The following is a 27,837-nucleotide window of genomic DNA, read 5'->3' on the forward strand; positions in this document are numbered from 1 at the left end:
CATACAGGGGGATGATGGGCAGAGGTGTGGGGGCGGGGGGCCTGAGGACCTGGGGAGTGATCAGGACAGAGGAGGGTCTCCAATCCTTTGCCAAAAAATACAGAGGAGGAGTGTGGAAGATCACGCTGGCTGCTCATCTGTAGATAGATAGATAGATAGACAGATAGATAGATATATAGATAGATAGATAGATAGATAGATAGATAGATAGATAGAGAATTTGTCTATTTCCGCCCAACAAGGACACAGCGTCATAAATTCAAAGGCACTCAAACAACCCTTTGCAGGCTGTCAATTCTAAATTATGTGAGGTAGTAACGACACTAACTCTCCTCCAAACTGCAGCTGTGTTCCCATCTCCCCCAGATTTCTGCTCACCTCTGCTCCTCCCTGTGTGTCAGTTAGAGGCGACCTCCTCCTCCTCCTCCTCCTCCAGTCAGACCAATCTGTCAGGACACAATAGGCTACCTCTCCAGCTATGTTGTTTTTGGAACGGGAACCCTTCAGCCCCGCTTGTTCTTCCTCCTGGCTGACAGATATTAGTCGAGAAGACACTCTTCTTTGAGGGCTTTATCTCGGCTGACTGTAGAGTTTTACCTTTTTTTGCTCTCGGGGTGTTGTTTACTTTCACTCATCAATGTGGAAGTTGTGTGATCAGGGCCACCCAGCTGGGGATCTCTTCAAGATGTGAAGTCACTCGGTTTGATTATCACATTCAACCTTTCCACTTAGAAGAGCATACAAAAGAGGAATATAATTGCTATAAGTAAGGTTTTAATTTAATTTTCACAAAATAAATGGTCCCAAAATGTCTTCCGCCCTTTGTTTTAAGTTATATATTGTCCTTTATTCTTTGTTTCATGTTTTTATGCTCCAATGTCTTTCTAAAATTCAATAAAATCTCAATCATAAAACATAATTTTCACAAAATACATTCCTTCCTTCCATCAGCATTATATACCGTCTCTATCAGGATGAAGGTGGACTGACTGAGGGCTGAAATCTGTTAAAGACATTACTTGCTGTTGTGAAGTGTAGACACCTGCAGCTTCAGGCTGTTTTCCCCATCTGCTGGACACTCTTCAAGAATTAGCAGGTAACAGGAATGTGTCTATATTATTAGAATAAGCAGCAGTGGTTGTGATACTAACTGTACCCTGAATGTTTTCCTAACGTTTACAGTGGTGGGAAGTATTTTCTTAAGTACTGCACTTAAATAAATAAGAGGTATTTCCATTTGATGCTACACTACACTTTATACTACTCCAATACATTTACTTTTTACTTCACTATACTATTTGATGGCTGTAGTTACTTTTCAGATTAAGATCTGACATTTATTCACTGACTGATTGTGAAAGACTGGCCCATCTTTCCCAGCCTTTTTGGCTTGTGACACCTTACCAATAAATAAATTAAAATAATAGTAATATTAAAAAGTCTGCTTGGCTATCCAACATGTTTTTTCTTGTCTGTTATTATCCTGTTTTTGGCAGACCTACTTCCACACTATGTCAAAAATTCTTTCATTATTATAAATGTCTCTCCCCATATTGCCATTTTTGGGTTTCTCGAAGGCCATACCAATACACATCCCAGCAATTAGAAGTCCTAGCTTCTACTTCCCTCCTGGCAAGACACCATCTTCTTCTTCACTGGAAGGCTACTAAAGCTCCCTCCAGTACTCAATGGCTCAGTGATGTCATGTCCTTTATAAAGCTAGAGAAGATTAAATATTCAATTAGAGGTAAATCAGATAAGTTATATAATATATTACAGTCTTTTTCAACATCCTAAAACTCTCTTTAATCCTTGTCTCCTGACTGACTACCCCTCCTGTCCCTCTTTATCCTAATTAGCATGATAAGTACTTTGTTTATATTATTATTATTATATAAAAAAATGATTCTCATAGTTGAGTTGACACTGCTTGTCATACCATGTGCTATACTCCTTAATAAACAAAATAAAATAATCCTTTTCAGGGGGAACTACCTTGTTAGGTACCTGTCACCTATAAAGCACATTGAATTGCAATAACCTGTAAAAGGTGCTAAAGGCATACAGATAGATTTTGACTGATTGATTAATCAGTCAGTTGATTAAATGCGTTGTCTGCTTCCACCAGACATGATTTCCCCCTCTTAACTTCTCAGATAGTTCATTAAAATACCTATTCAGGACTGATAAGTAATAGATGTACTAATTTTGTCTCATTGGTGAGGCTACCTTAGCCTCTGAAGGTGAGTGCTTTTATTTTGAAGGAGCACTGCCGGTAGGAGTAAAGAACGCAGGTGTGTTGTACCTTTTGTTTGTCTAGCACCTGACAGAGAAGGCCACGAGGTTTGTCAATAATTTCAATTCTTGTTATTGACAATGAGTGACAGTGTGATGTGTATACAGTTTTTGTAGTCGATGCACATTTTAAAACAGCCTGTCATGCCTCTTAGTTTGTTTTAATTTGGCTAATTAAACAGTTAGCTCAGCAATTCATTATCGTCCTTGAACGTTACTTGGTGACATTTTTAAGACTAATAATCAGCTAACATAACATTAGCCTGTCTTTGTCGTGTGTGCTAATGCTACGCATTTCTGTGTTTTGTTATGTTTGCTCTATCTGCAGCTATGTGTTGTCAAATTAGTGAAGACGTTTATGTGTTTTTATGTTTCCTTAATTTGCAGTACGCTGGGCTCTCAGGGCCACCGTACAATGCACCTTTCAGCCAAACAATTAGTATTTCTAGACTTTGCACATATGTAGTGTACATATAGCCTATGTATGTATAGTCTGAATAAATGCTGTACTATGGAGGTGTGTGCTGCAGTGAGTAGCCACAGTATATGGGGCAAAGCATGCTTGAATTGGGATGGTTTGTTTGGTTTTATGTCTCGTTTTAGTTTTAAACAGTGACAAATCGTTTAATTTTAAGTTTGATAGCCTATGTTTACCTGTAGCACCCTATCAGAGCATGCCATTTTGTTAGGTTGGAAAAAATGGCCTATTATTCTCTTCTGTGTTCTTCTCAGCTCTTACCGTGTGTTTACTGCATGTTTTGGAGCTACAGTATTGTCAGTAAAGCTTTTGTTAACTATCATTTGGAGAGCTAAACTATTATTCAGCAGAGGATGCTTCAGCTATAGCCAACTGCATGAAAAGTAGTTAAAACTAGCTCCACCTCCAGCAGCTGCAGCAGTAAAATTACCCACTGTTGCATTACTTTTAACAATCTAATAATGTAGGCTAACATATAATATATCACTCACAAGAGGCTCAGTTGCATGTTGACAGTATCGATCAAACTCCTCCTCTCCACTGGGGTTATGGAGAAGTTGTGTCCTTAATCAGCTTCAGCAACTGTAGTATTACTGGTGTCCACTTAATGTTGAAAACATCAGTCTTTAGTTGGAGCTTGGCTGTTTTGCTTACCATCAAATGTACTCTCCTCAATTTACTTTTGCTTTAGGATGTGTACTTCTTCTGCCACTGGTACTCTGAAGGTATCCAGAGTAATTCTTTATACAGAAGCCAGTAGTTTTATAATGATTGCACATATGGTAAGAATGCCTGACATTAGGGGATTGGATGCAGTCTGTTAATGGAGCTTGTGATGTGAGATTTGTGCTCTCTTTAAGATGAGAACCTCCCAATGGCGAAGTGCTAATCATCAAAACGTTGTGCTGCATTCCCATGTCTCATTCCCAGCGCTCCTCCATCTGTTTTTTAGATTGTTGATGAACTGGGAGTGTCACGGTTGGTACATCAGGCCTGTCAGCAGGCACGCTCTTTGCACCTCCCCCACGCCATCTTGGTACACCTGACAAAACTTCTTACTGCAAGATAGGATGTGATCACATCAACAAAAATAAACTCTCCTTCTAACTGCAGGAACTGGAGAGAGACTTTGCCATCATTCCACCGACGGCAAAGTAATCTGCAAATCAGGGGCTTTGTTGTGGTCTGAGGTGCAGATGCTTTTCTCGGATGTTTATCAAGAATATTTGGGCTTATTTGTGTCTTCTAATTTTCCTTAATCTTTATCACGGTGTTCTGCCATGACGAAACCCGGTTTCTGTGAGGTTGGATGATGGAAAAAGTGAGAGTGAGAGCAAAGTGAGGTGTCCAAGGATGTGGATGGTGATTACTCACAAAGCCGCTCCGAATGCTGCCAAACACTTCAGGTTGTTTTTTTCCCTGTGAGTCATTTGGTAACAGAGCTTCCTCCTTCCCAGCGGTGGTCATGGGAAGAGGCTCCAAGCAGGCTGTTAGTCAGCAGAAAGGCATTGAACTCTGGGCAACAATCGACACCTTGTAACGTACACCACAAACATTTTCAGCTAAAACTGGAAACATGCAAACCATAACAGGTTTAGAAAACTACAACAGTGTCCATATTTTTGTGATAGGAACAATTTAGATCCCAGATTTTATTGTTTTTAAAAAGGCTTTGTTTTCAGGCATGTTGTGCATCAGTTATGCCAAGAATTTTGCTGTAGGTGTTGTCTCGTAGTATGGTCTCCTTTTCCTAATGTACATGGACTCCAACTAGTGCAAGACGCTGTGGTCTCACTGTTTGATCCTCTACTGAGTGACTAAAACACCAGTGATAAATGAAGTGCAACCATAAACCTTTTTCTGACTTTTCTAATTGCTGAACTTTCTCCTCTTTCACATCATCTATTACCAAATTATTACGGTGCAGTGAGAAAGGGAAGGAGGGTGGGGGTAAATGGTGGTGGCGTGTAGGAGACACCACCACTACCTTTGCAGCATGCATAAATCACAGGGCTAATAAATTGAAAGCTAAATGACTTCTTGCCCTCCACATATATCATGGAGGCAAACCAAATGAAGCCTTATATACCCCAGAGGACAGAGGAATGCTTCTGTTCATAACAGTGATTTGTGGATGGCCCACATGGCTGTTGGCTTCAGAGTCAAACTGTTTGGACTCAAGCATGTTTACTTACTGCAGCACGGTTATTTAAATCGAGTATATCAGAAATTAGTTTAGAAGGAAAAATAGAGGAGAGCCCCAAAATCCAGTGATTACAATCTTCATTTGACTTTGTCCAATTTCAAATGAACTTCAGATACTGAATGCATTCTCTGTGTAACTGCAGTTCTTGCAAAACAAAACATAATGTTAAAAAAAGTAGGGCTGCACAATTAATTGAAGTATCATCGAAACTACAGTATGGCCAAGTGCAATATCTGAATTGCAGGAGCTGCAGTTTTTTGACAAAGATAAAATTTGTCACAACATACCATAATGACTGAAGCATTGTGGTCCAACAAATCATATATATATTTTTTTTAATTTATTTTTTTTCCAGTGAAAATGAAATTCAAGAATTACCATTGCCACTAAAATTGTGGCTTGTATCACAGAATCTGTTACAAATAATTGCAATATGACTTTTTTCTCTTGCATATTTTGCACACGTTAAGAAAAGTGTAAAAAAAATTGCAGCAAAACTTTATTTATTATTATTTATGACATGCTGAGATGTTCAGGGAAGTCAGTGTCTTAAAGGCCCCACCCCCTCTCCCACTGAGGAGCAAGATATAGACTTTGTGGTGGTTTTGCTTCGTCATTCTTGTTTTTTTATGGGTTGTTTTGGGTCTCTCTGTGGTTGTTTGCCCCTTTTTGTAGTTAAGATGTGTCCCTTTGCATCTCTTGGTGGTCATTTTGGGTCTCTTCCTGGTTGCCTGTGTTTATTTGAGTTACATTTGCAGCTGAAGGCCTGGGGACCCCTGACACTTTGGGCCCCTGGCTGTGGGCCTGTGCCCTGCAAACTAATTTAGTAATCCATCCATTCGTGTTTGTGTTGCTGCCATGAGATTATTTCCTCATCTGATAAAAGATGATGATACCATTATTATGTTTCCATTTCTGTATTCATTAAATAGGTGTTGCTTCACTTTAACACGAGACTTAACACAAATGAGCAACTGTGGACAGGCGCTGAAACTCACTCAACATCGATACAATGGCGCCACCCACTGGATTAAAACCGCCAAGTTCTGTGATGTTTAAAGGTGTATTGGGTCTACCATGAAAACACACACTGCAGTTATGTCCTGCAAAGCTCTGTATAGTGGGATTGTCTTTAATATTCACTCTTTAATATTCATTTGAGTGAATTAAAGTTCAAATAACCATAAATGTGGCTCTAATGAAATCTTAGAAAGTTCTTAAGAAAAAAATTAAACCATTTGAGGACAGAAACCCTAAAATGTATCACTGTAATATGAAGGATAGTCAACTTCTCTCAGTTAATGCATCATCCAAATTTCTATGAAAAAAGATACACTACAGGACTAAGTTTTTCTTGGCAGTCGGCTGGGATACGAGCCAGATGAAACAGCAATTTCAGCATTTTCTTTCTCCTTTTAAAAGAAAATAAAATCCTGCCAACCTTTACTTAATCCCGCCTGGATCACCACAGCAGACTGAGCAACCAAGATGGGCTTTGTTTGTGAGGTCTCACCTTGTCTGTTGTCCTGATGAAGAATAGGGTCTGTCTAGGACACTTGCTGAAATGCAATCTGTGGTGAATAGACAGCCAAGAAACCAGGGAATATACATGAAGTATGCTCAACAAACAAATGCGATGTGTGCCTAGTGCAATGCATTACTGGGATTTTATAGATACCACAGTGAAGAGATGCATTTTAGGGTGTGTGAGAACATTTTCAGTTTTTCATGTTGTTCTGCAAAGACTGCACAGGAAACAGAAAATGTCTTTTCCTTATTACAGCTGAATATTCTCACACTCACACTAACAGGCAGGACACTGACACTCCTGCCAAACCTGTGCAAACCACAGGTTTGGCAGGAGTGTCAGTGACAAGGACTACTTAACATGTTAATTTGTTGATGTGTTATGAGGAACAGCAGTGGCTCACGTTGGCAGGGAGCTCTGAGTGAAACACAGCAGCAGTCTGGAAGAAGCTGCGGACATAAACTCCGTGATGACTGTGATATATGATCTTCTTTTGATCATATAGTTTCACTGAGAACATTCTGTCCAGAGTTCAGAGGAGAGATGTTACAGTCAGCCCTTCTCACAACTATAAATGCTCTTTTGTGAGTGAAGTGGTAAAAATAAGACAGGCTGTGGTCTGCTGAGAAGTGGATGAGTAAATGTGGTATGTTAAGAAAAAAAAAAAGCCAGTCGTTTAAGACAAAGTGTTGTGGTGGCTCTATTGTGGTATTCATTTTCCTGGTGTGTATTTCCTGCTCCATAGACTGGGTTAGTGCCAGAAAACTAAAAACAAGCAAAAAGCTCTCCTAATGTGATCTGAGTCATTCAGAGTAGAGAGTCATTCGGAGTATAAAGGCCCAAAATGATGGTGAACAAAGGCAAAACAAAAAACAAATGGTTGAGTAATAGACGAAAAGATTCTGCAGAATTTTACACCACCAACATCATAAAATATAGAGATAATTGTGCAAGAACTATGTGTATTTGCTGATGTTTTCTTGTTGTAAATGGATGACAATAACTTTACTGGAAACTGAGGTTAGTTTTGCAACATAAGTTGGAGACACTTGTCCACACAGGCTAAAAATTAACATAGAAGTGGAATTTATTGTTGCTTTGGACATAAAAGCTCATGTTGCTGATGTTGTTCCATGAGTTAATGCTTTCACATTTAATGCAGTTTGTTTTGTTACCCAGCGATGTTTAATTTAACAGTAGTATACACTAACTACCGCATATATAACGCAGCAATATATCAGTATTAGATCAATATCATGATAGATACTGTCTTAGATTTTGGATGTCGTAATATCCTAAGTGTTCTTTTTTCCTGGTAATTTTCTGAACTTACCACACTGTTGAAGCTGTTCTGTTATTTGCCTTCACCCCTGAAGTCATTACATCCACATTAATGATTATTTATCAAAAATCTGACTGTAATTATTTTGTGAAAGCACCAGTAGTCAACCCTGCAGTATCGTTGCAATATCAGTATTGAGATATTTTGTCAAAAATACTGCGATATTTGATTTTCTCCATATCATACAGCCCTATAACGCAGCTGTGGCTCAGAGGTCGAGCGGGTCGGAAAGTGGAGGATCAGTGGTTCGATCCCTGGCTCCTCTAGACCGCATGTCGAAGTATCCTTGGGGCAAAATACTGAACCCCAAATTGCTCGCGGTGGCTGTTACAGACTAAAAAAAGTGCTATACAAGTGCAGTCCATTTACCATTTACTTTCACTTAAGTAAAACATATTTAAAGTTGATGTAATATTCTAGTAGTCTTTCCTATTGATGTACCCATCAAAATTTTTTTTTGCCCCCCCCTCCTGATATGAGTCACTTAATATTAAGTATTTGCCAATACCAAGTCCCAGTCCGATACCTCTGTACAGTGCACACTTTATGTACTTTATAGCTATTACAATCCATCCAGTCTATATGCTTGACAAATGAAAAGCTCTGCAATGCATTAAGAAAAAAATCCCTGCATCCAAGCTGTTCCTTAATGTTTATTTATTTATTTAAAAAACAAACAAACAAGTAAATAGGGCTAAATGAACGGCTAATGAAGGGCTAATGAACGGTATTTCATTCAGTGTTTATTTTCGTCGTCTGTACATCTTTTGCGCAGATTAAGCTGCATTAGTATTAAAGTCTTATGTGCTTTTTGCTCCCGGGGCTGTTGTTGCACTTGTAGTGCTGTGGTGAGTGTGGTTGTTGTCAGTTCTGCACCACTGTCTGTCTCTCCTCTGCCTGCGGATAAACACCATACTCCATAATCTCACAACACCTTCACACTGAGCTGAAATGAAACAAGTGCTCATAATTTTGGAGAAAAACATAAATGAATAGTCTCATACTGCGTTTTTGCTGTTGGTTATGATGTGTTGTGTTTCGCCACAGGCAGGGCTCAGCACCTGCTCTTACACACACGGCGGAGCTCAGGTGAGTGGAGGAGAAAAGGAGAAAGAGTGAGAGAGGAGGGAGAGTTGGAGATGGCTGCACTCTGCTTTTCTCTGCATTCTGAAAAACAAAAACTCTTTGACCCTAATTGTCAAATGGGTTAGTGAGCTTATAGGCGAGTCTTTACTCAAATTGTCAGTTCTTTACTTTTTACAGCTGCAGAATAAGGCCAGCTCTGGTCTTCAGGACTGTTCCCATCCCCTACATGGTGAAGTCAAGCTTCTTTGCTCTGGCCTTCTGTTTGTGGCCCCTGAGTGCAGAACAAAGTGATAGATACTTTTCTACTTGCAATTATTGCACTGTTGAACAAAGCTAGCACAAGATAATGCACTTGGCTATTAAGCTTTGGAGTGAGGGGCTGAGTGTATGTGTAGAGGCACTTTATCATGACATTCAGAGGTGTTCTCATACTTTTTTTTGACAGGGAGAGATAATTAGGATCAGATTCTCTGTATATCTCATTATAGTCAATCCCTATCAGTTAAAAAAATGCCTTGATCGGCCCTGATCCTGATCCTGATCCTGATCTTTGAGATCGGATCGGGACATCCCTCTTTCCATCCTTGTCAAAAAGTAGGGGGTGTGACATGATTGCACTCTCTCTCCAATCCTGCGAGTTGATCATTTAACATGCAGGTTATCTGTCAACTCGGCACTGCAACATCATCAAGATACAATGAGACAATGACAGTTTATTTTTGCAAGTTCTTACCAGCTCTGCAAAACTATATCCTGATTCAGAAAAAGTGTCCCTTTTACCTTTCATGTCATGTACATTTGAACAGAGCAGAATTTATATGTCCATTGTGTAGGATTTAAAATTAAATGTAATATTAATAACCATGTTTTCATTAGTGTGTAATCACCTGAAGCCAAGAATCGTTGTGTTTTCGTTACCTCAGAATGAGTTGTTTATATCTACATACACAATGGCTCCTCTTCTATAGAGTGCACCATGTTGTTTCTATAGTAGCCAGCATGGACAAACCAGACACTTGCTCTAGAGAGGGCCATTTGTGTTTTCACATTGGCCACCATAACTCTCCTACACCCTTGGAAAAGTTTCAGCTGGTTGCAGCCTTACTGCTAGATGCCACTAAATTTAACATATAAGACCTTTATACCTAAATGTGTGTCTTAAAGACTGTAGTATTTTCAGTAAAACAAGGTTGGAACATATGTTTACTGTTGAACTTTGATCCACTCAAGTTGCAGACTGTTGTTAAGAAAGCAGAATGGTATTATTTTTTTCCCAGTAGATAATTAGGTGCTGGATTTTCAGCCAGTTCTCTTAAGTGTTTCTATATAGGCTGTGTTTTGTGAGGCACAACACCATTTAAAGTCAATTTATATTTTACTAATTTTGTAGTCCCATCCTCTGCTGTTAAGCTGTGGCTTGTACACTGGTGAACAAGGTGAATGGCAAGCAGTCTCCAATACAAGACTATCTAGCAGCACCGTCATGGCAAGTGCGGGATTGTAAAGGTCGAATATATATTTATTAAATGTTGTTTATCCTGTCACAATAAAATCAATGTGAAAGATGTCATTTTGTACAACTATGTACAATTATAATGACAAATGAGAACAAGAGGTGAAATATTTTCTCACAAAAGTTTTAATCCTCAGACAGGCAGCAATATTCATAATAATTAACTGTTATCTCCACTCTCACACTGCTGCTATTAAAAGGCTGCCAAAACAAAAGTGGTCACATTTCATTAGTCTCAAAGTTTAACGCCTCACTGCGCCTGAAAAATAGAGACCTAAAAAGGCAGTGTACATTTTACAATTGGATGCCTCAAGAGTTTTAATTTGTGTCCCTCATTTTGCTGTTACTGTTGCTGCTTCGCTCTGTATCTTAATGTGACCGCAAAAACCACATCCTTCAGAATGTTTTTTAAAAAAAAACAGCAACACATATACTGTTTTGTACATTTTTTAGTCATTTATCATCTGAGTTTGTAGTTGTTTTATATTGTTGGTTCAAGCATATATAAGTATGCATGCATCAGTAAGTACACTACACACTTTCTTTCTGATATCTTTTGATATTTTGTACTGTAACTGAGCACATGCTGTGGTCGTGATCTTAGATGGTCACAGCAACAATGTTCAGTATTGATAGTTACTCATTAAATGTATACAATGCAGGAATTGTTGGCTACTGTTTGTGAACAGTATTGCCAGTGAAAGTGAGAGCCACCCTCAGCTTTGTCTGCTTGGCATTTCATCTCACTGTATTTGCGTTTTTTCGTCGCTTTATCTGCAATTTTATTAGTATTATTATTTTTTTTTTTTTACCTTTTACTCTTTTACTTATCCAGAAAGTTTCTTGAGATGGAAAGATAACCGGCACCCGGTCGCTACCTTTTCCTGACCTCACCTGCCACTGTGCTTAGGAGCCAAGTGAACACAGCAAAACAAGAAGAAAACCCAGGCAAAGGGCAGTCAATGCAGGTAAATACACCTCCAGACACTTCAAGTGGACCATATGTGATGATAGAGATGGATTATTTTTGTGTGAGTCTATACATTGTTTTTTTTTTTAAGAAGTACTGCATAGTATACCTTTCAATTACCAGCTGCAACAACGTCAAGATGGCTGGTCTTATTTTCAACTTATGAGTCTTGTAATCCAGGTGACCCCAGTTGTAGTGGGAAATACTACAGTGGTCGTTTTGAGTATTTTGACAGGTGTTTTGTCTATCTGTCCGTCTGTAGACAGATTTTTGTCAACACAATAATGTTGTAATCTTGCAAGATAGAGTCACCAAACTTCCTTCATTCATTCATTTTCCATTACCGCTTAACCTGTTAGGGGTCAGGGAGGGCTGGAGCCTATCCCAGCTGACATTGGGTGAGAGGCAGGGTACACCCCAGACAGCTCACCAGACTATCACAGGGCTGACACATAGAGACAGACAACCATTCACACTCACATTAACACCTATGGGCAATTTAAAGTCACCAATTAACCTGCATGTCTTTGGACTGTGGGAGAAAACTGGAGTACCTGGAGAAAACCCACGCTGACACGGGGAGAACATGCAAAGTCCACACAGAAGAGCTCCCCCTCCACTGTGCTGCCCTAACAAAACTTAAGGGGCAGTTATATCCTTAATACGGATGGACGTGGTCTGAGCAAGGGGGCCAGAAGTAGTGGGATAAGAAGCATGGCCCCCCACATGACGCCCCTGGCTCACAGAACTTTGCAGGTGGGATCCTAATGACAGCCAAGTTCAAAGACGGTGTGGTCTGGGCAAGGTTGCTGGAAGTAGGGGAGGGGGTGCACTGGCTCCCCGACTTCACACCCCTGGCCAACATTCGCTTTAAATTGCAGATCGCTGTATCATGGCTGGTGTGATCCCATTGCAAGATGGGCTGTAGTGTTTGCTTCTATAACTGATTGTTAACAGTTTATCTGGGATGAGTCAGATGTTTGAGAAAGAGCTTCAGGTAGATAAACTGACAGAGAATAATCCCTCTGAATTTACCCTGACTCCTCTTCAGCTCTCACTCAGACAGTAAACCTTTGTCCTCTGTGTTTAAGTGAGTCTGCTATTAACTGCTGAAAACTAAGGTATATGACTTAGCAGACTTCTTTCATGTTTTGGGGGAAATGCCATTGTCCAATTCATCTAAAAGTTTTTGCCAAAATCAGGAAATTATACACAAAGGTTAACACTTAATTATGAAGTACAGTTCCCTGATATTTCTTTACTCGCTGCCAGAGAAGTAACATAACTCTGGCTTCCTTTTTGTAATAAAAAGAAGATGGATACAACGACTCTGTCAGATGGGTGTTTATACAAAGTAGTGATTTTAGTAAGAAAAAAACTCAGAAGTTACAGGCACATCATTTTTTCTTGGCGTCTCACAAAATAAGGGCTTATCATCAGCCCTTACAAATAAAATACAATCTTACAATCACTCTCAGCCTGGAGATTAAATCAGTTCCCTCTGTTGCCTGATACCGTTTTCCTTATTTGATTTGCTTTTCCCGAGGTGCATTCAGTGAGCCAAAGTAAAGTCAGTGCAGTGTTCTGTGCTCTCTTGTTTGATAGAGAACCTGCACACAATGCTCTCAGCTGAAACTAGCTTAAACAAACAGTGCCGGGAAAAGCAAACAGTCAGAGAAAATCAGTGGAAAACACTTCAGGGAAAAGTCATTTGCTTCTATGGTGTGATTTAACACAACTAAACTGGAAAATAATAAATGTCACATAAGTTGCTAAGTAACGTTTTAAACAATATGTGGGCCTATAGTAGTTTAGTAGCTGTCTGTCAAATGTTATTAGTTATTTAATAGTGAACAGATCAGATAGTTTATTACAGTTCATATTTATTCATATCTCAGGCAACACATCTCCATTTGTGTAACATTTCAGTGGCAGAAGGCACTGCGTACTGTACATGGCACCACTCTAAACAATGAGTTTCCATTTGGCGATGAAAACATCATAACAAACACAACCATTACATTGCATACCCTTTATGAAATGATCTGCTTTGTACATATCTAAGACATTTCAGTATAAAAAAAATAGCAAATACACTAATATTTAAGACAACAGTTTATGACACTTGTATTGTAGCATCTTTACGGTTTGTTTACTGGCATCAGAAACTCTCACTTTGGTAGAACATTCTCATTTCAGCACACACACTGATAAAAATGTATGTACTGCGACCCTTCAGATTAATAGTAACAGTGTTCACATTATTATAGACTACTTACATTATATTACAGATTACAAAGATATTATACATAATAGAGATATTCAATACACTTTTCTTTCTTCACAATGGCTATTCTGATTCCAGAGCTTGCGTATCAACTGATACCAAGTACCAATCTGATAGTATTGTGTTAAAAACAAATTAACAGTTGTATTTTACTGACCCTGTATGGATGTGAAATGATTGCTATCATTATTGTTTGACATAGCTCAGGTTCAAAGACATGCAGAGAATGAATGTAATAGAACTTACCTTATTATCTAGTTTGACACTTTGCTAATGCCGAACATTACATTGTTCTAAAACTGTAGTTGCCATATGGCTGCACAGCGCAACTTCCTGTGTAGGCTACTATATATCAAATGCTACCGCTATTTAAACTGCTGTTTTATCCAGGTGCAAAATTACTTTAATATTTATCAATAAATTACATGGTATCAGACTAGTGCATAGATCTGTGTACTTGCGGATACCCGATCCAGCATTTTAGGCATTATCAGAGTATTTCTGATTCTGGTATCGGTGTTGGAACAACTCCAATACATATTACGACAGGCTCCACAAAGGTGACAGTTATCCTAATAATGTGGATCCTTATTCAAAAAAAGAAACCCAAACACTTAATACAGTCAGTGATTTAAGGAATGTAGTGGAAGAAATCAAATTAGATGCATAAATAATAATTTAGCCTGCTCTTCAGGTGATGCACATTTGCGAAAAACAGTAAATGGAATAGGTAATATCAGCATGCTATTACAAGGCAAAGGAATAAAACAAGTGTTGAAACACCGGTTAAGATTATTGATACCCAGAACAGCTGATGTCATTGGGGAGCTGCTGACCTCATACGCATTTGACTGAAAATGATCTACCAATAGGAACTTAAACGTTAAAGGTCCAGTGTGTAGGCTTTAGGGGCATCTATTTGCATAGCTATGTTTTCAATGGTGTACAATCACCTGAAACTAAGGATTTTTGTGTTTTTGTTACCTTAAAATCCGCTGTTTATATCTACACACAGAGCAGGTCCTCTTCCATGGAGTCCACCATGTTGTTTCTACAATAGCCCAGAACAGACAAACCAAACACTGACTCTAGATAGGACTATTCGCATTTTCGTGCAGGCCACCGTAGTTCTCTCACTCATTTCTGCAACCGTACCACTAGATGCCACTAAATCCTACATACTGGACCTTTTAAGGCTTTATCACATTTGCACAGAGAAGTGACAAACTTCACTTCATTTCCTTCTCTTTGAGACATAAAGTGACATTCCTTCACAGCTCAAAAATTGTAAAAACATATTTTACATTCACCAAGTGAGATCTAAACATTTAGTACAAGTACCTGATTGAACTTCAATAAAGTAGCTTCTAATGCTTTGTGTAAAAATGAGTGGGCAAAATTATACAAAAAAACAAGAGCAAAGTAACATCAAAAACAATATCAAAACCTTATTGTGGTCTAACATAGCTTCTCTGTCTCAGTTTGTCAAGTGCGTAGACGTTGGTGTCGTCACTAGAGTGCGCTTGCGTAAAGTTTAGGAGTTTGGGAACGCAGAGGCTCGAAAGATGTCGAGACAGTTTGCTGTGATGAGGGCACCAGTCAGCTGCCTCCACTGTCTGGTGGCAGGGTGTTTCATTTTGTCCAGGACCAGGTGCAGATCCTGGATCATGTCCCTGTAGCTGTCTCCGTACCGCAGACTCCAGGAGAACAGGAAGTCATAGGCGGGCTTCCACATCGACTGAAACAGAACAGGAATCAGTTTAAAATAAAATGTTAATCATATTCACTGCAGAAATTCCACATGGTTAGTGTTATATTTGCAATATCCACTGCGTAATGTGTCAGTGTGTTCCGTTAAGCTGACCTGTGAACTGACTTCTCCGCTCTTCCCCCGGTGCGGTGCCTCATAGCCTGCTATCTGAGCACTGGAGAGTTTTCCCATCTTCTCAGCGAGCTCCCGCCATCGCACTCCCAGCTCCACAGCCGTGGACAAAATGACAGTGTTCTGAATCAGCTGGGCCACAAGATTCACAGAGTCCATCTTCAACAGACCCTGTGGTGATAAACAGATACACTGTCATAAAAGCATGGAGCGTACAGACTGTGAAATTGTTATAGTTGGCATTTCTGTTACTTTGGGAATTTGCTGTGTTGTCACAAGATTTATTTTTCTTGTATGTAGAGCACACCAAGATTTAAATGTTCAAGAAAAATATTGTTTAAATATGTCCTTTACATAAAAGTCTGTCAAGTCAATATCTGTTGCCAGGTGAGGCAACACAGCTATGATTGAGCATACGGACCACTGATGAAAGTATTGCAATATTTATATATGCAGTATTATGATGTTGAGGGTGACATTCTCTTAAAAAATGTTGTATTTAGTTATTGCTTATGCAAACTGTACATTTCCCAGTGTGCTGCAGCTTCACATTAAAAGCATTTAATTGGCAAAATACAAGTTCACAGGAAATACAATGGGGTTTTTTTAGTGAGTATAGAGCTTACCACTATTGTTAATTAAAAATATATCTACAAAACAAGACGATGGTCATTTCCGACATTTTTTTGGCAGTGGATCGATTGAAATATTGCAGGGAATGATGGAACAAGGAGCAGCCAGAACAAGCTTTTAAAGAGACAGGCTGCACACCTCCAGCTTAGCGAGGTAACCAATGTGACTCAACAATTAATTGCAATATTATTGAAACTGCAATATGGCCAAGTGCAATATCCAAATCACTTGAATGGCATCTTCTGATAAAGGGTAAAATGTGTCACAACATGCCATTATAAATGAAGCATTGAAGTGCTACAGAGATGCTCTGGCCTTCATATCACATAACAGATGCAAGGGAACATGCTTGTTAGGTACAGACCCCAGCAAAAATCACATTGTCATCATCAGTAAAAATGAAATGCAAAAAGTACCATTCACTCAAAACTCAACTTGAAACTCATATCACTGTAACAATATCTGTCAAAATAATCACAATATAATTGTTTCTGCATAACCTATTGCTCTCGAAACCAACTCCTTTCACTGTGCCCTGCTGTCTGCAGACTATTGTGCACATCATAAAATCAGATCACAGTATCTCACAGAATGATGGGAAAAGGCTAATTATTGACTTCTGTATTAAAACAACAGTAGTTTGTTTTGCTGCCCTCTGTGACCTGAAGTAGTAAACTGCATGTGGGTGTCATCAAATTACCCAGGACTGACATCATCATGATAGCCACTTTAAATATATTGTTTTCCTCCACTTACCACCAGGAGCTCATGCAGAAACTTCTTCCTGCTCTTCTCAGCGTGACAATCCTCCTTCAGCCTCTCCAGTACGCAGGCCACTTTATCAGCCTCGCTTTCAGCGTGCCTCCTCATGATGGCGTCCAGTGACAGTTTGCTGTACCCTAAAGCATCAGCAAAACCTCTCCAGCTGGTTATGTGTTCAGTGACCAGCGTCTGGATGGCAGAGTACATGTAAGTAAGCTTCTTGAAGGGCAGTGTCATGTTGTCCAAGAGGACCTCTGTGGTGATGTGAATGCCGGTGAAGTCAATCACTTGGTCTCTGGTTATGAGCTTGACGTTCTTGCAGTGAACCAAACCAGTCCTGCCTCGGAGGAATGCGATGTACCACTCCTTTACTTTGGAGTTACCTACTGACCTGACGGTCTCTCTGGACAGGAGAGCCACCGTGTCTCCCTTGAAATACTCCAGAAGGTAGTCAACACGTGGCTGACGCAGGACTGACTTTAGGGCTACACCGTACCACTGTAGTGTCACAGTTTTGTCTGTGAATTTGGGGAGATCTGGAAGACTTTCCTCAGGGATAGCTGAGCTTTTTGTCATTTCAATCCGCTTTTCTATCTGCCTGTGCACTCGCTTTTCTGATCTGATGGGTGCCGCGGTAGGGGAAGGCACCTGGAAATGTGCAAGGGTTGCAGCGTTTTCTTCCTTAACATGTAGATCCAATTTAAAAGGAGTCATTTCTGTATTACTAGCACAAGATATCGCAACTGGCAGTTGCAAAACTGTCCCTATTTTGAGCTGACTTTGTCTCACTTCTTTCAGTTCGTCCTCGGGTTTGATTTTAAACATCGAGCCAGTGAGGTTAATCCCGACATGCAGGTTGTGCAGTTTGTCTGGTTTAAACCCATGTTTGCCCCAAAGCTGCAGCACAAGTGGAGGCAGGTTTTTGTTTCCTGTCACTGAAAATGGAAGCTTTGGCGGAACATCCTCATGACAGCAAACCACTACTGCGACCTTGAATGATGGATGGATGTACTTGGGGCCATAAACTGCTACTGTGATTTTGCGGTTGAGATAATCCCACACTGATGTAGCAGGAGGCTGGATTGCAGAGGCCTCTGCGACTGCAATCACATAAAAATGTGTCCTCAGGTCCTGCAGCTTCATCTGCATCATATTCTTATAAATGTAACAATCATTCACTTTAACATAAGGTCCCTCTCTTTTGTTGGACACCAGCCCAAACACTGTGGTCATTACCTGACTCACTGGGTCGCTCTTCACCTCTCCAGCTAGTTTCACCTCCAGAGAGATGCACTCCTTTATGTTGATGTTGCTGAGGACCACCTCGAGAAGCGGACTCATGGTTGTCACATAGTTGTTATTGAGTCCAGGAGGAGGGTCAAGCATTGCTTTCAGCGTTACTTCCTGGACTTCTCCAGGAGGAACATGGCCCTCTGGGATATGGATGCTAATTTCTGATTCTGGCAGCTGTACTGAGCCTCCAGCATGGCCGATCTTACAGATGACCTGAGAGTCAGTGGCCTGCGTCTGAGCCCACCCTGGACTCTGGCTCATCAGATTTAAGTCCAGACATGAGCGTGTTAGCTGCCTGTGGCTCAGCCAGGCCATCTTGTAGGCCTCCCTGTCATTCTTTAGCCACTCAAAATCCGGGATCAGCACCGGCCCAGGTGGTTTGAAGCTGTTCTCCCGCTTTGGCACCTTTCTCTCCAGATCATCCAGGATGTCTGAAGCACTCCTCCATCTCCCAGATCTGTTGCTGGCTTTGTGTTTGTTTTCCAAAAATTTTCCCACATTGCCTTCATCTGAAGATGTGCTAATGGCATCATCGTTATTTGTGTCCAAGTCGTTTTCATTGTCTGGCTTCACATTTGATGTGTTGGAAATGTGTTTGTCCGTGCCGCTATGTACAATGTCATCTAGAAAAGGATTTGATCCAGACAGTTTGTTCCAAAACGGATTTTTCGACTGAGATGTGCGTGCTACTTCTGGTTGTAAAAGTGGCCACTCAGAGTTCTGTGCCCCATACCCACCTGTGAAAATATTAAGAATTTGGTTAGGACGTTGTCAGAAGGTTGTCAGATTTAGAGCACAGGCTGCCTCTGCTTCAGAGTGAGAATTTTACCATTCACGTTGGGACTGTTTGAGACGTTGTCGTCCAGATCAATCAGTGTCCCCTCAGATTTACTCCGCATGAGACTCCCAACACGACGGAAGGACCTTGCTCTTCCTGCTGCCATATTTTCATCTGTAAACATAAAAACTACATTTTTTCAGTTTCTAAATTTACTTGCAGCTTTTACTACCAAAACAACTTTAACAACAACGCCTTAAAAAATACCCAATATACTGAAAAAATATTACATCACATTCTTATTAAAGGGACAGTTCACTTTAAAATTAGAAATGTAAATTTTTCCTCTTATCTGTAGTGCTATTTATGAATCTAGATCGTTTTGGTGTTGAGTGCCGAGTGCTGGAGATATCTGCCCTCTCTCAAGTATAATGTTACTACGTGGCACTCGTACTCGTTCGTATGTCGTACTACGTGGATTGTGAAGCTTAAAGCATCAAAAAAATTTACAGCAAAACTAACAGCAATGTCTATTTATAAGTCATGATCTGGTTACTCAAGATAATCCACAGACCTTGTTGTGAGCAGCTTCATGCTAAAGTAGTTCAATTGTATTGGAGAGAAGGCAGACATCTCCATGGTCAATATCACCAACTCTCAGCAACTCACACCATAACAGTTTAAACTGATAAACAGCACTACAGGCAAGAGGGAAAATATGTATTTTTGATTTTGGGGTGGGCTGTCCCTTTAATATAACTCACCTAGGAAACAATTAGTCGATTTACTGATTAGGTGGTCAACAGAAAATGAATCAGCAACAATATTAATAGTGCATAATTAAAGTCACAAGCCATTATTAAAGCAAATAATTTTACAGCTTGCCACAGCTTCTCTAATATGAATATTTGCTGTATTTCCTCTAACCTATAGTGAAACACTTTGACCGTTGTTTAGACGAAGCAAGCAGTTTGAACATGGTTTATTGTGTTTATATGTGTTATTGTAATATGCATACTGTATATATTTTTCATTCCTTTTTGACTACATTTTACAACTTAATTCAAGAAATCAACAGGCAGATATATCGATTATATCCAAGCAATTGTTAGCCACAGCCCTAACCATTAGCAGACATATATTTTGAAATGCTATGACACATGACAGCCACCAGCTCCTACACAATAATAGACATAAAGTTATTGTTCTGTCTCAACTGTGTTTCCTTCAGCACAGAGCCTCAGGCTTTCTGCAGTCTGTCACAGAAACTGTTCCAAAGTGTGGAATAAAGCCTGAACTCTCAGTCTGTCACTTGTTTGCGTAAAAGGACACTACCTATTCACGACTTGTCACAGTGAGTCAGTCATTAATAATGTGGTTTCTTACACCAGTGCACAAAAACAGGTTGGTCTTGTCAAGCCTATGACACAGTAGTCAGCTCTCTCAGCGCTTCTTCCTGTGATCACAGTGCAGGGCCACTGTACTACTGTCAGTACAAATGTATATTCTGAGCATTACTTACTGTGATGCCTGTCATACAGTGACTCAGTATCAACTAAACTAATCTGACTGTAGCCTAATCTTTTGCATGTCTCATGTTTTTTTTTTTTTTTGTTTATTAATTCATATGCAAATATTCTCAAACAAATGTGGCATTCATTAATAATCCACAGTAAGACATACTCAGTAGCACAGATTCACACTTCCAGCTTCACTAACCACAGCTGCAACAGCCAACACTGCCAAGTATCAGTGTCAGCGCCTCAACAGGTGTGTATACACCCCGTGGTTACACATTAATACACCTAACCTACACAGGCCACTTCCTGTACTGAAAACGCGACAAGAAAAACCATCTATTATTATGGAAAAGAAAACAAAAGTTTGATCTCACCGTCGGCATGAGATGACTGTAGTTTTGCTTCGGAGCGCTGGCAGGAAAAAGAGGCCAACCCACTATCACTTACTGTGTGGTCTGGGGCGTATCTCTGATGTTCACCTCCTCACGTTACAGCTCTTTACTGTGTTTGCTCTCGGGCACGGAGCATTTTGGGACTGGAAGTTTAAAATAATCCAGGAGCCACGGCGGAGGAGTGGCCTGTCTGGGGGCGGGTGACTACAATACCCGCAATGCACCTCTGTGTTTACGCACGAGACTTGCAACACCTGAAACCGAGCGATACCCGTAGTTTCGACAGGAGTCTGAGTTCAGTGTTAAGCATGTTAACAAGGGAGGTGGAGGTGACTAACAAGACCAGGAGACACTACAAACATTGTTAATCACCCAGTTAGTATTTAAACTAAATATATTATTAGTCTGGTTATATATAGTTACACTAATACAGCTTGTCTAGTCCACACCGCATTGAGAATTTGGCAGCAAAGGCACGTGTTTACATGCCATTACTGTATATTTATAAGGCATAAACATAACAAAATAAGCATTATAACAGTGTTTCCTTTTCTTGCATGGTCACTCATGTAATACCTATTTTGTAACAGCGATATTAAGGATTTATTGATTTTACTGTCTCATTATCACTGCTGTTTTGAGTGACTCAAAGCCAAAATGACCTTTGAGGTTAATCTCATCAAGGACACAAGGTCATGTTATCTCAATGAACAGGTTACACACATGTGAATACCTCAATAGATCACTTATTTACACTGTTATGTAGTAGTCTTTATAGAAATACTACAGCAAGGAACCATTATTTCAGCTGCGTATAGCTTTGCAGCTGCGTGCCAAAGTGTATAAAAAGTAATAACTCCAGATACCCCCTTTTGGAGCAGCTTACTGTTTGTGTTTCAGCTGTTATCTCAGTTGATGAATATCCATGCTGAAGTTTAGATGCTGTATCAGAGCTGTTGTGGTCTTTGGATGCAGGCCCTGGCATCCACAGGCAGTTAGTACCAAAGGAATGCAACTAAGCACTCTTGAGCAGATTATGATTTTTCATAGCAAATATGGCTGCAGCAGCCTGGACTTTAGCATGACTCATTAAAATCCCCCGACTAGAGAAGTTAAAGTGTTTAGTAAAGTATATGATTGAGGACTGGATGTTGAAACATGTTTATTTTTGTAAAACATCTCACTGTTTTACACCATTTGTTATGACTGTAAGATGTGCATGCATGATGTTGGTGTTAACTGTTTGATTATGAAACGAAACAGATGCAATCTACATACCTCCCACATTCCTCACAGTCAAATAATTTCATTATCAGCACTTAGTCAGATAATCCAGTATCTGGTAACTGAAACCCAGGACAGATGTGTGTGCAAATTCTGCGCCCTTGTGGCTGCTTTGAGAACATGCATGGGATTAGGCTGGTGGTATGCCCTGCTTTTCTTTGTATTTATTTCTTATTTTCCCATGATTAATGTTATCTCTGTATCCATAGCCTGCTATAGTTTTCCCCCCTCTGTGCCCCAGACTTTCATTGTTCTCCCGAAACTATTAAAAAGCACGTGAATGTGGTTGTTTACTCATAAGTTAATGTTCGCTAAACGCTAGGCCACAGTGCTCAGGAAATTACTGAACCTTGTTGAAAAGTGGATGTCAGAATGTACTGAAAAACAGACTTAGCTGGTTTTCTTTTTCCTTTTTTTCATGCAATCGTTGCCAAGAAAACAAGAATAACTCCAGACTTTTAGAGAAAATATTTTGATTTGTCACATTGTCATCAGTAACACCTGCTCTTTATTGACTATGACAGATAGTCACCAGTGTTAAGATGTGTATTTTGAGGTGCAGTTATTAAAGAAAATGTTCTGTCAGCTGTACATATTTTTCTGCCCTCTGCTTCACTGGTAGGCCTATGCTTCAAAATAAGAGTAAGTAAGTAGTAAGTATTGACAGTATCCTATCAACAGCCATTCCTTCAAGCTGAAGAACAATGGCTCATTGTTAAATTATTAAAATCAATAAACTTGATAATATACATAATTCAAATATCAGTAATATAATAATTTTAATTTTATTAATCCCTGAGGGGAAATTCAATTTTTCACTCTGTTGTCAATTACACACAGGTCCGAACACACACGCACATACTGGACCTATACATGCACTAAGTGGAGAGATGTCAGAGTGGGCTGCCCATGACAGGTGCTCCGAGCGGTTGGGGGGTTTGGTGCCTTGCTCAGGGGCACCTTGGCAGTGCCCAGGAGGTGAACTGGCACCTCTCCAGCTACCAGTCCACGCTCCATATTTTGGTCCGGACGGGGACTTGAACAGGCGACCCTCTGGTTCCCAACCCAAGTCCCTATGGACTGAGCTACTGCCGTGTATTAGTGTATTACTTTTAATATTAAGAAGCAGATTATTATATGATTGATTACAACAACAAAAAAACGATATACCTTTAACAACACTTACTTAAATGACACTTCCTGTCTGGTAATATTGCATTTACACCTTGGGGAATTTTATTTTATTTTATCTTATTTACTTGATTATTTATTTTTAGCTGGAAGTTCATTTTTGTGTGAGTACATCTAATGTTTTTCTTTCAGCAGCAAATTAGATTTGATCATCATTTTGTGTATTTGTTCGAAAAAGAACAAATCAGTTTCAAATTCACATTGAGGTGAAATTTTGTATTTCACAGCTGTGGAACTTTCTCTATCATTTCCAACTCAGGAAAGATTTCGACAAACTCTGCGAATCTCAGGTTTTTTTTGCATAGAGACAGATTTATAGATTCGAATGATTCAAATGTGAGTGATTTTCACAATTTACCAGAGTTGATGATTGACATGAAAGAAAATAACAACCTGCTGTGCAAACCCATGTTTACCCAGTGGACAATGAAATGCATGGTCCTCAAGTTAAAGAAAGGGACAAACAAAAAAATTAAGGCTCAAATTTAAAAATGATGAAACTTACATGTTTGTGCCACTTGGTGGAGCCATTTCTCTACTGTTCATTAAGTCAGACTTCTCAGTGTTTTTCATTTTAAATCCAGAGAGCAGATATCTATTTGTTTTAGATTTTCACCGCTCCAACACGTAGCCTAAGGAACGTTTTGCTAAAACTAAAGCACAAACAGTAATGTGGCTATGGTTATTTTAAAACGCCTAAACAAAGCAGTGTAAAACTTGGTATGCTCTGTCTCTATCAGCTGATGATACAAAGACAACATGTAGGCCTATAAAAAGGTGTCCATGCCTGCATAGAGTCTGCTTTCTTATCATGCAGCATTAACGTTACAATGTAATCCTGCCATATGTGATTAAGGCTGCAGCTAAGGATTATTTTGATTTTTGTTTCATCTGTTGATTATTTTTCAACCTATAATACTATAAGCCTATGAAAAATGTCCATCACATCTTTCCATAGTCCAAGTTGATACCTTCAAATGTCTTTTTTTATCCAAAAACCCAGAGATATTCAGTTTATTGTAATGTATGATCACGAAAAGCAGCAAACCCTCATATTTGATAAGCTGAATCCCTCAAGTACTTTTTGCTGGACAACCAACTATCAAAATTATTGATGACAATTTTCTGTTGCAGCTACAGATCTTCCAGTGTATATTGCAGTATAGTGGTCTCTATCAGTGTCAGAGAGACAGGAAAGCTTTGGTAAACATGCTCGTATCACCTTCACCAAGATGGCTCAGGGCTTATACCTGCTGCGGGATCCTTTATCTCGAGTGTCACTTTGCTGTCATCATCTTATTGGGATGGTTTTCATAGAGAATCATCGCTGCATTTAATATGATGATGTCTTTTAATCTCATGGTTATAAGTGTCGGCAGTATTTTGAGGTGATATCACAGGGACAACACATGTTTTTGTCTCTGTTTTATTGCCGCTGGTGTTCCCCCAGACGTTTGTTTTCAGGTAGAGAAGTCGTTCATTTTGATCCTGTGGTGAACTGTGTTTATTCAATAGACACTGATGTGATGAAGTCATTATATCCATCAGTTTCCCCCAGTGAGGCTCAGTCTGCAGGTATTCCACTCATCAGATCAGACAGGTGAAACACCACCTGTGACGTAAATGAATCTAAATTGCCAAAAGCATTGTATAAGGGCACCGCTGTCAGTGTTGTAGCAATTACTGTTAATTATTTTGACTAACCTCTTAGCCTCGTCAAATTGCCTTTCCCTGGAGATTGGTTGGTTTGATGACAATGACAGTGCGGTTGGTGGTTTTAACCACAAAATTGGCCACAGATGCATCATCGGTGAGAGGTGTCACCACAACACTGTGGTTTGCTGGTAGAGCTTGAAAACCCAATATATCTCATCATATCAACAGCAGCTGGCGTGTCCGTGGAGCCTCAGTCAAGACTGCCATGAATTAAGCAGAGTATTATTATATTACTATGTATATATTATTAAGCAGATTACAACCTCCATGTCATTTATACATACAATATCCAGTGTAGGATGATTATTTCTCTTTCGTGTTTTCTAGATGGATCAAAGCTGGGTTTGGCTGCCAACACGCTCTGACCGTAGCTGTTATCATGGCCTTCATCCATAGTTGGCAGCTCACCCTCCTCATCACAGCATGTGTTACCTTCCTCTCTGAGGCCAACTTAATTCAAATGAGGGCAGCGGTGGGACACTCCTGTGAGGACCAGGTGAGGCTGCAACAGTCTGGGAAGGTGTTAATAACATGACAACACAGAGCTGTGCGCTCTGAGACATGAGGCCAAAATTACTCTGTTCACATTTAATGATTACTTTTTGACTGTTTAGATTTTACTCATCTGTTTAAGAAGTTGAAGACCATTGTTTTTTGACATAAAATCTTCTCTCAAATGTTTGAGGCCAGTTTGAGTCAAACTAAAAATGTATATTACTTTAAACATTTTAGTAGCAGTTTGTCTTCCAGTCCTGGTTGATATCAGTTTTATGAAATATATTTTCCATTTTTGAAACTTCCTGGGATAAAATCTTCAATAAACCAATCTGAAATAAACAAAAAACAAAACCTAACATGTCAAACCTGATGCTGAAGGGAATGCTTGACTTAAAATTTCCCCCATAGTCCTTTGTGTGTGAATATATTTGCTGCTTGAGTGGTGAACAATCTTTGTCTCATGTTTCTGATTTTACTGAAAAATGCAGCAACTCAAAAAGTGAACTATCTTGTTGCAACCAGAGTCACAACAAAGATACAATAAAGCCTGTAACATCTTTACCCTTTAGCTTAATCACTGGCTGTAAATACTTATTGTTTTGTGAATATTAAAACACAGGTAATTCAAAGGGGATTTGGTGTGTAATTGTGCTGTAGGCCTTGTATGTCTCTATAACCTAATCCCAAATAACGCCAGAGTGCTTCAGTGACCCAGCAAAGGCAGAATTTCCTCAGTCAAAACCTATCTGCTCTGCTATTTCAGTTTTGTGGTCCCACCTTAACTTGTCACTTTTCACTTTGACTGTTTTTGTCCTCACAGCATTTTCAGCTTGGCTGCACCATCGCAGAAGAAGTATCAACAGAGAAGAGGAGGAGAAGAAGAGGATATGAAGGTGTAAGTGTCATCCTTCTTAGTATGTGTGTGTGTGTGTGTGTGTGCACTTTAACATTTTGATGTGTGAAAGAAGATTAATGTTTTATGTCATTATGGGCCTTTTTCAGGAATTCCAGCAAAGCATTAGGATGAATATTAGTTGTTCCATTGAGATGTCTTAATGCAGTCCTCAGAGCGAGACCTATAAGTACTTTAATGTCTAATTTGCTTATCATTGATAAAATTTTGAAAGCATCATCTGAGACACCACAGAACATTGTGCTTCAAGCCCGACTGACACATATCTACACCTGATCTGATTCAAGAAGTTAGGTGGGTGAACTGGGGATCATGATCACCTTATGTTGTTCATATCAATGCACATGTCTCATAGTGCTGAAAAAAGGCATTCATAGTACCGATTGTTCATCTTTGCAGCTGAATTTGTTGAAATTAAAGCCTCAATTTTTAGTCTCAGAGTTCTGCACAAACAGTAACAAGTGTGAATGTGGTTTGAAAATGCAGTAAAACTGAAGGGGAGCTTGCTTGAATAACTCAGAATAAGTTTTCTCAGCTATCTGTAATGTCACTAGAACTCCAAACCATGAATTGCTGGTTAAGTGGACCAAGGTTGAACTTTAAATTCCTGTTGGTTGAATGTTAAAGCGCTAGATGGCGCTACAGAGCTGCGCTTAGAGAGCAGTCCAACAGAAGTTTGGAAGATACTGGTATAGTTTGCCCTTCAAGGATAAGCTCAGGAAACAGAAATCACAATACTTAGAGAAATATAATAATTAGATGTGTTGATATTTATCATAATTTCTGTAACACAGTTTAGAGGATGATCTGTCCGTCAGTGCGCACACTATCATGTCATTATAGGTGCGTATATTTGATGCGTAAAAACTCCAGAAACAATAAATAAAAAATGTAAATAGGAAAACTGAGATTATCTCTATTAAATGTTGTAACTGACAGAAAATACAAAATACAAGCTGCTTGCTTAAATGGGGAAAAAAGCTCAATTGTGTGACCTCAGACAGGCATTTAAATATATAATATATATTTAAAAATATACATTATTGCAAAATATAAAAAATAAATAAATAGCAAATAGAGATAAATTGGAAATAAATAAATACACCTTTGTTCTTGTTTCTGATCTTGTACTGATGATTTTAAACTGATAATTTTGAATTGTAGCAAGTGATTTAGTGTAACTTGGGATAAAGTCAAATTAAGCCCAACCTTAAAACGATATTTCATTAAATTGTCTTATTGTGTTTAAATATTTATAGACTGCTGTCCA

General features: G+C 39.4%; 1 protein-coding gene and 1 long non-coding RNA gene across 3 annotated transcripts; one reads left to right on the top strand and one right to left on the bottom strand.

Annotated features, from left to right (window-relative positions):
• The first annotated feature begins 2,298 nt into the window (after window positions 1-2,298).
• On the top strand, window positions 2,299-26,550 carry LOC117266040 (uncharacterized). The gene is made up of 4 exons (XR_004502470.1): window positions 2,299-2,343; window positions 11,284-11,416; window positions 25,484-25,652; window positions 26,475-26,550. It is a non-coding gene; the product is annotated as an uncharacterized LOC117266040 (long non-coding RNA).
• Window positions 12,757-21,085, bottom strand: macc1 (MET transcriptional regulator MACC1). 2 transcript variants are annotated; one of them, XM_033640967.2, is made up of 5 exons: window positions 20,948-21,085; window positions 19,105-19,227; window positions 16,977-19,012; window positions 15,570-15,758; window positions 12,757-15,443 (listed from the first exon to the last, which is right to left on the bottom strand). In XM_033640967.2, the coding sequence occupies exons 2-5, from the start codon at window positions 19,217-19,219 to the stop codon at window positions 15,240-15,242; spliced, it is 2,544 nt and encodes an 847-aa protein (XP_033496858.1). In that variant the 5' UTR covers window positions 19,220-19,227; window positions 20,948-21,085; the 3' UTR covers window positions 12,757-15,239. The 2 variants fall into 2 exon arrangements, with proteins under 2 accessions (XP_033496858.1, XP_033496856.1); XM_033640965.2 differs by lacking the exon at window positions 20,948-21,085 and having other exon boundaries at window positions 19,105-19,242.
• Window positions 26,551-27,837: the final 1,287 nt, after the last annotated feature.

Source organism: Epinephelus lanceolatus, chromosome 10, assembly GCF_041903045.1.
Source record: "Epinephelus lanceolatus isolate andai-2023 chromosome 10, ASM4190304v1, whole genome shotgun sequence".
In the NCBI taxonomy this organism is placed as follows: domain Eukaryota; kingdom Metazoa; phylum Chordata; class Actinopteri; order Perciformes; family Serranidae; genus Epinephelus; species Epinephelus lanceolatus.

What these genes read in the sequence shown, in the direction of transcription:
- macc1 (XM_033640965.2), bottom strand. Translation starts at nt 19,237, where the DNA reads ATGTTTACAGATGAAAATATGGCAGCAGGAAGAGCAAGGTCCTTCCGT. An exon ending in AAACAGTCCCAACGTGAATG is followed by an intron (nt 19,013 to 19,104) that starts GTAAAATTCTCA and finishes ATATTTTCACAG; the next exon opens with GTGGGTATGGGGCACAGAAC. An exon ending in TTCTGCATGAGCTCCTGGTG is followed by an intron (nt 15,759 to 16,976) that starts GTAAGTGGAGGA and finishes TTATCACCACAG; the next exon opens with GGTCTGTTGAAGATGGACTC.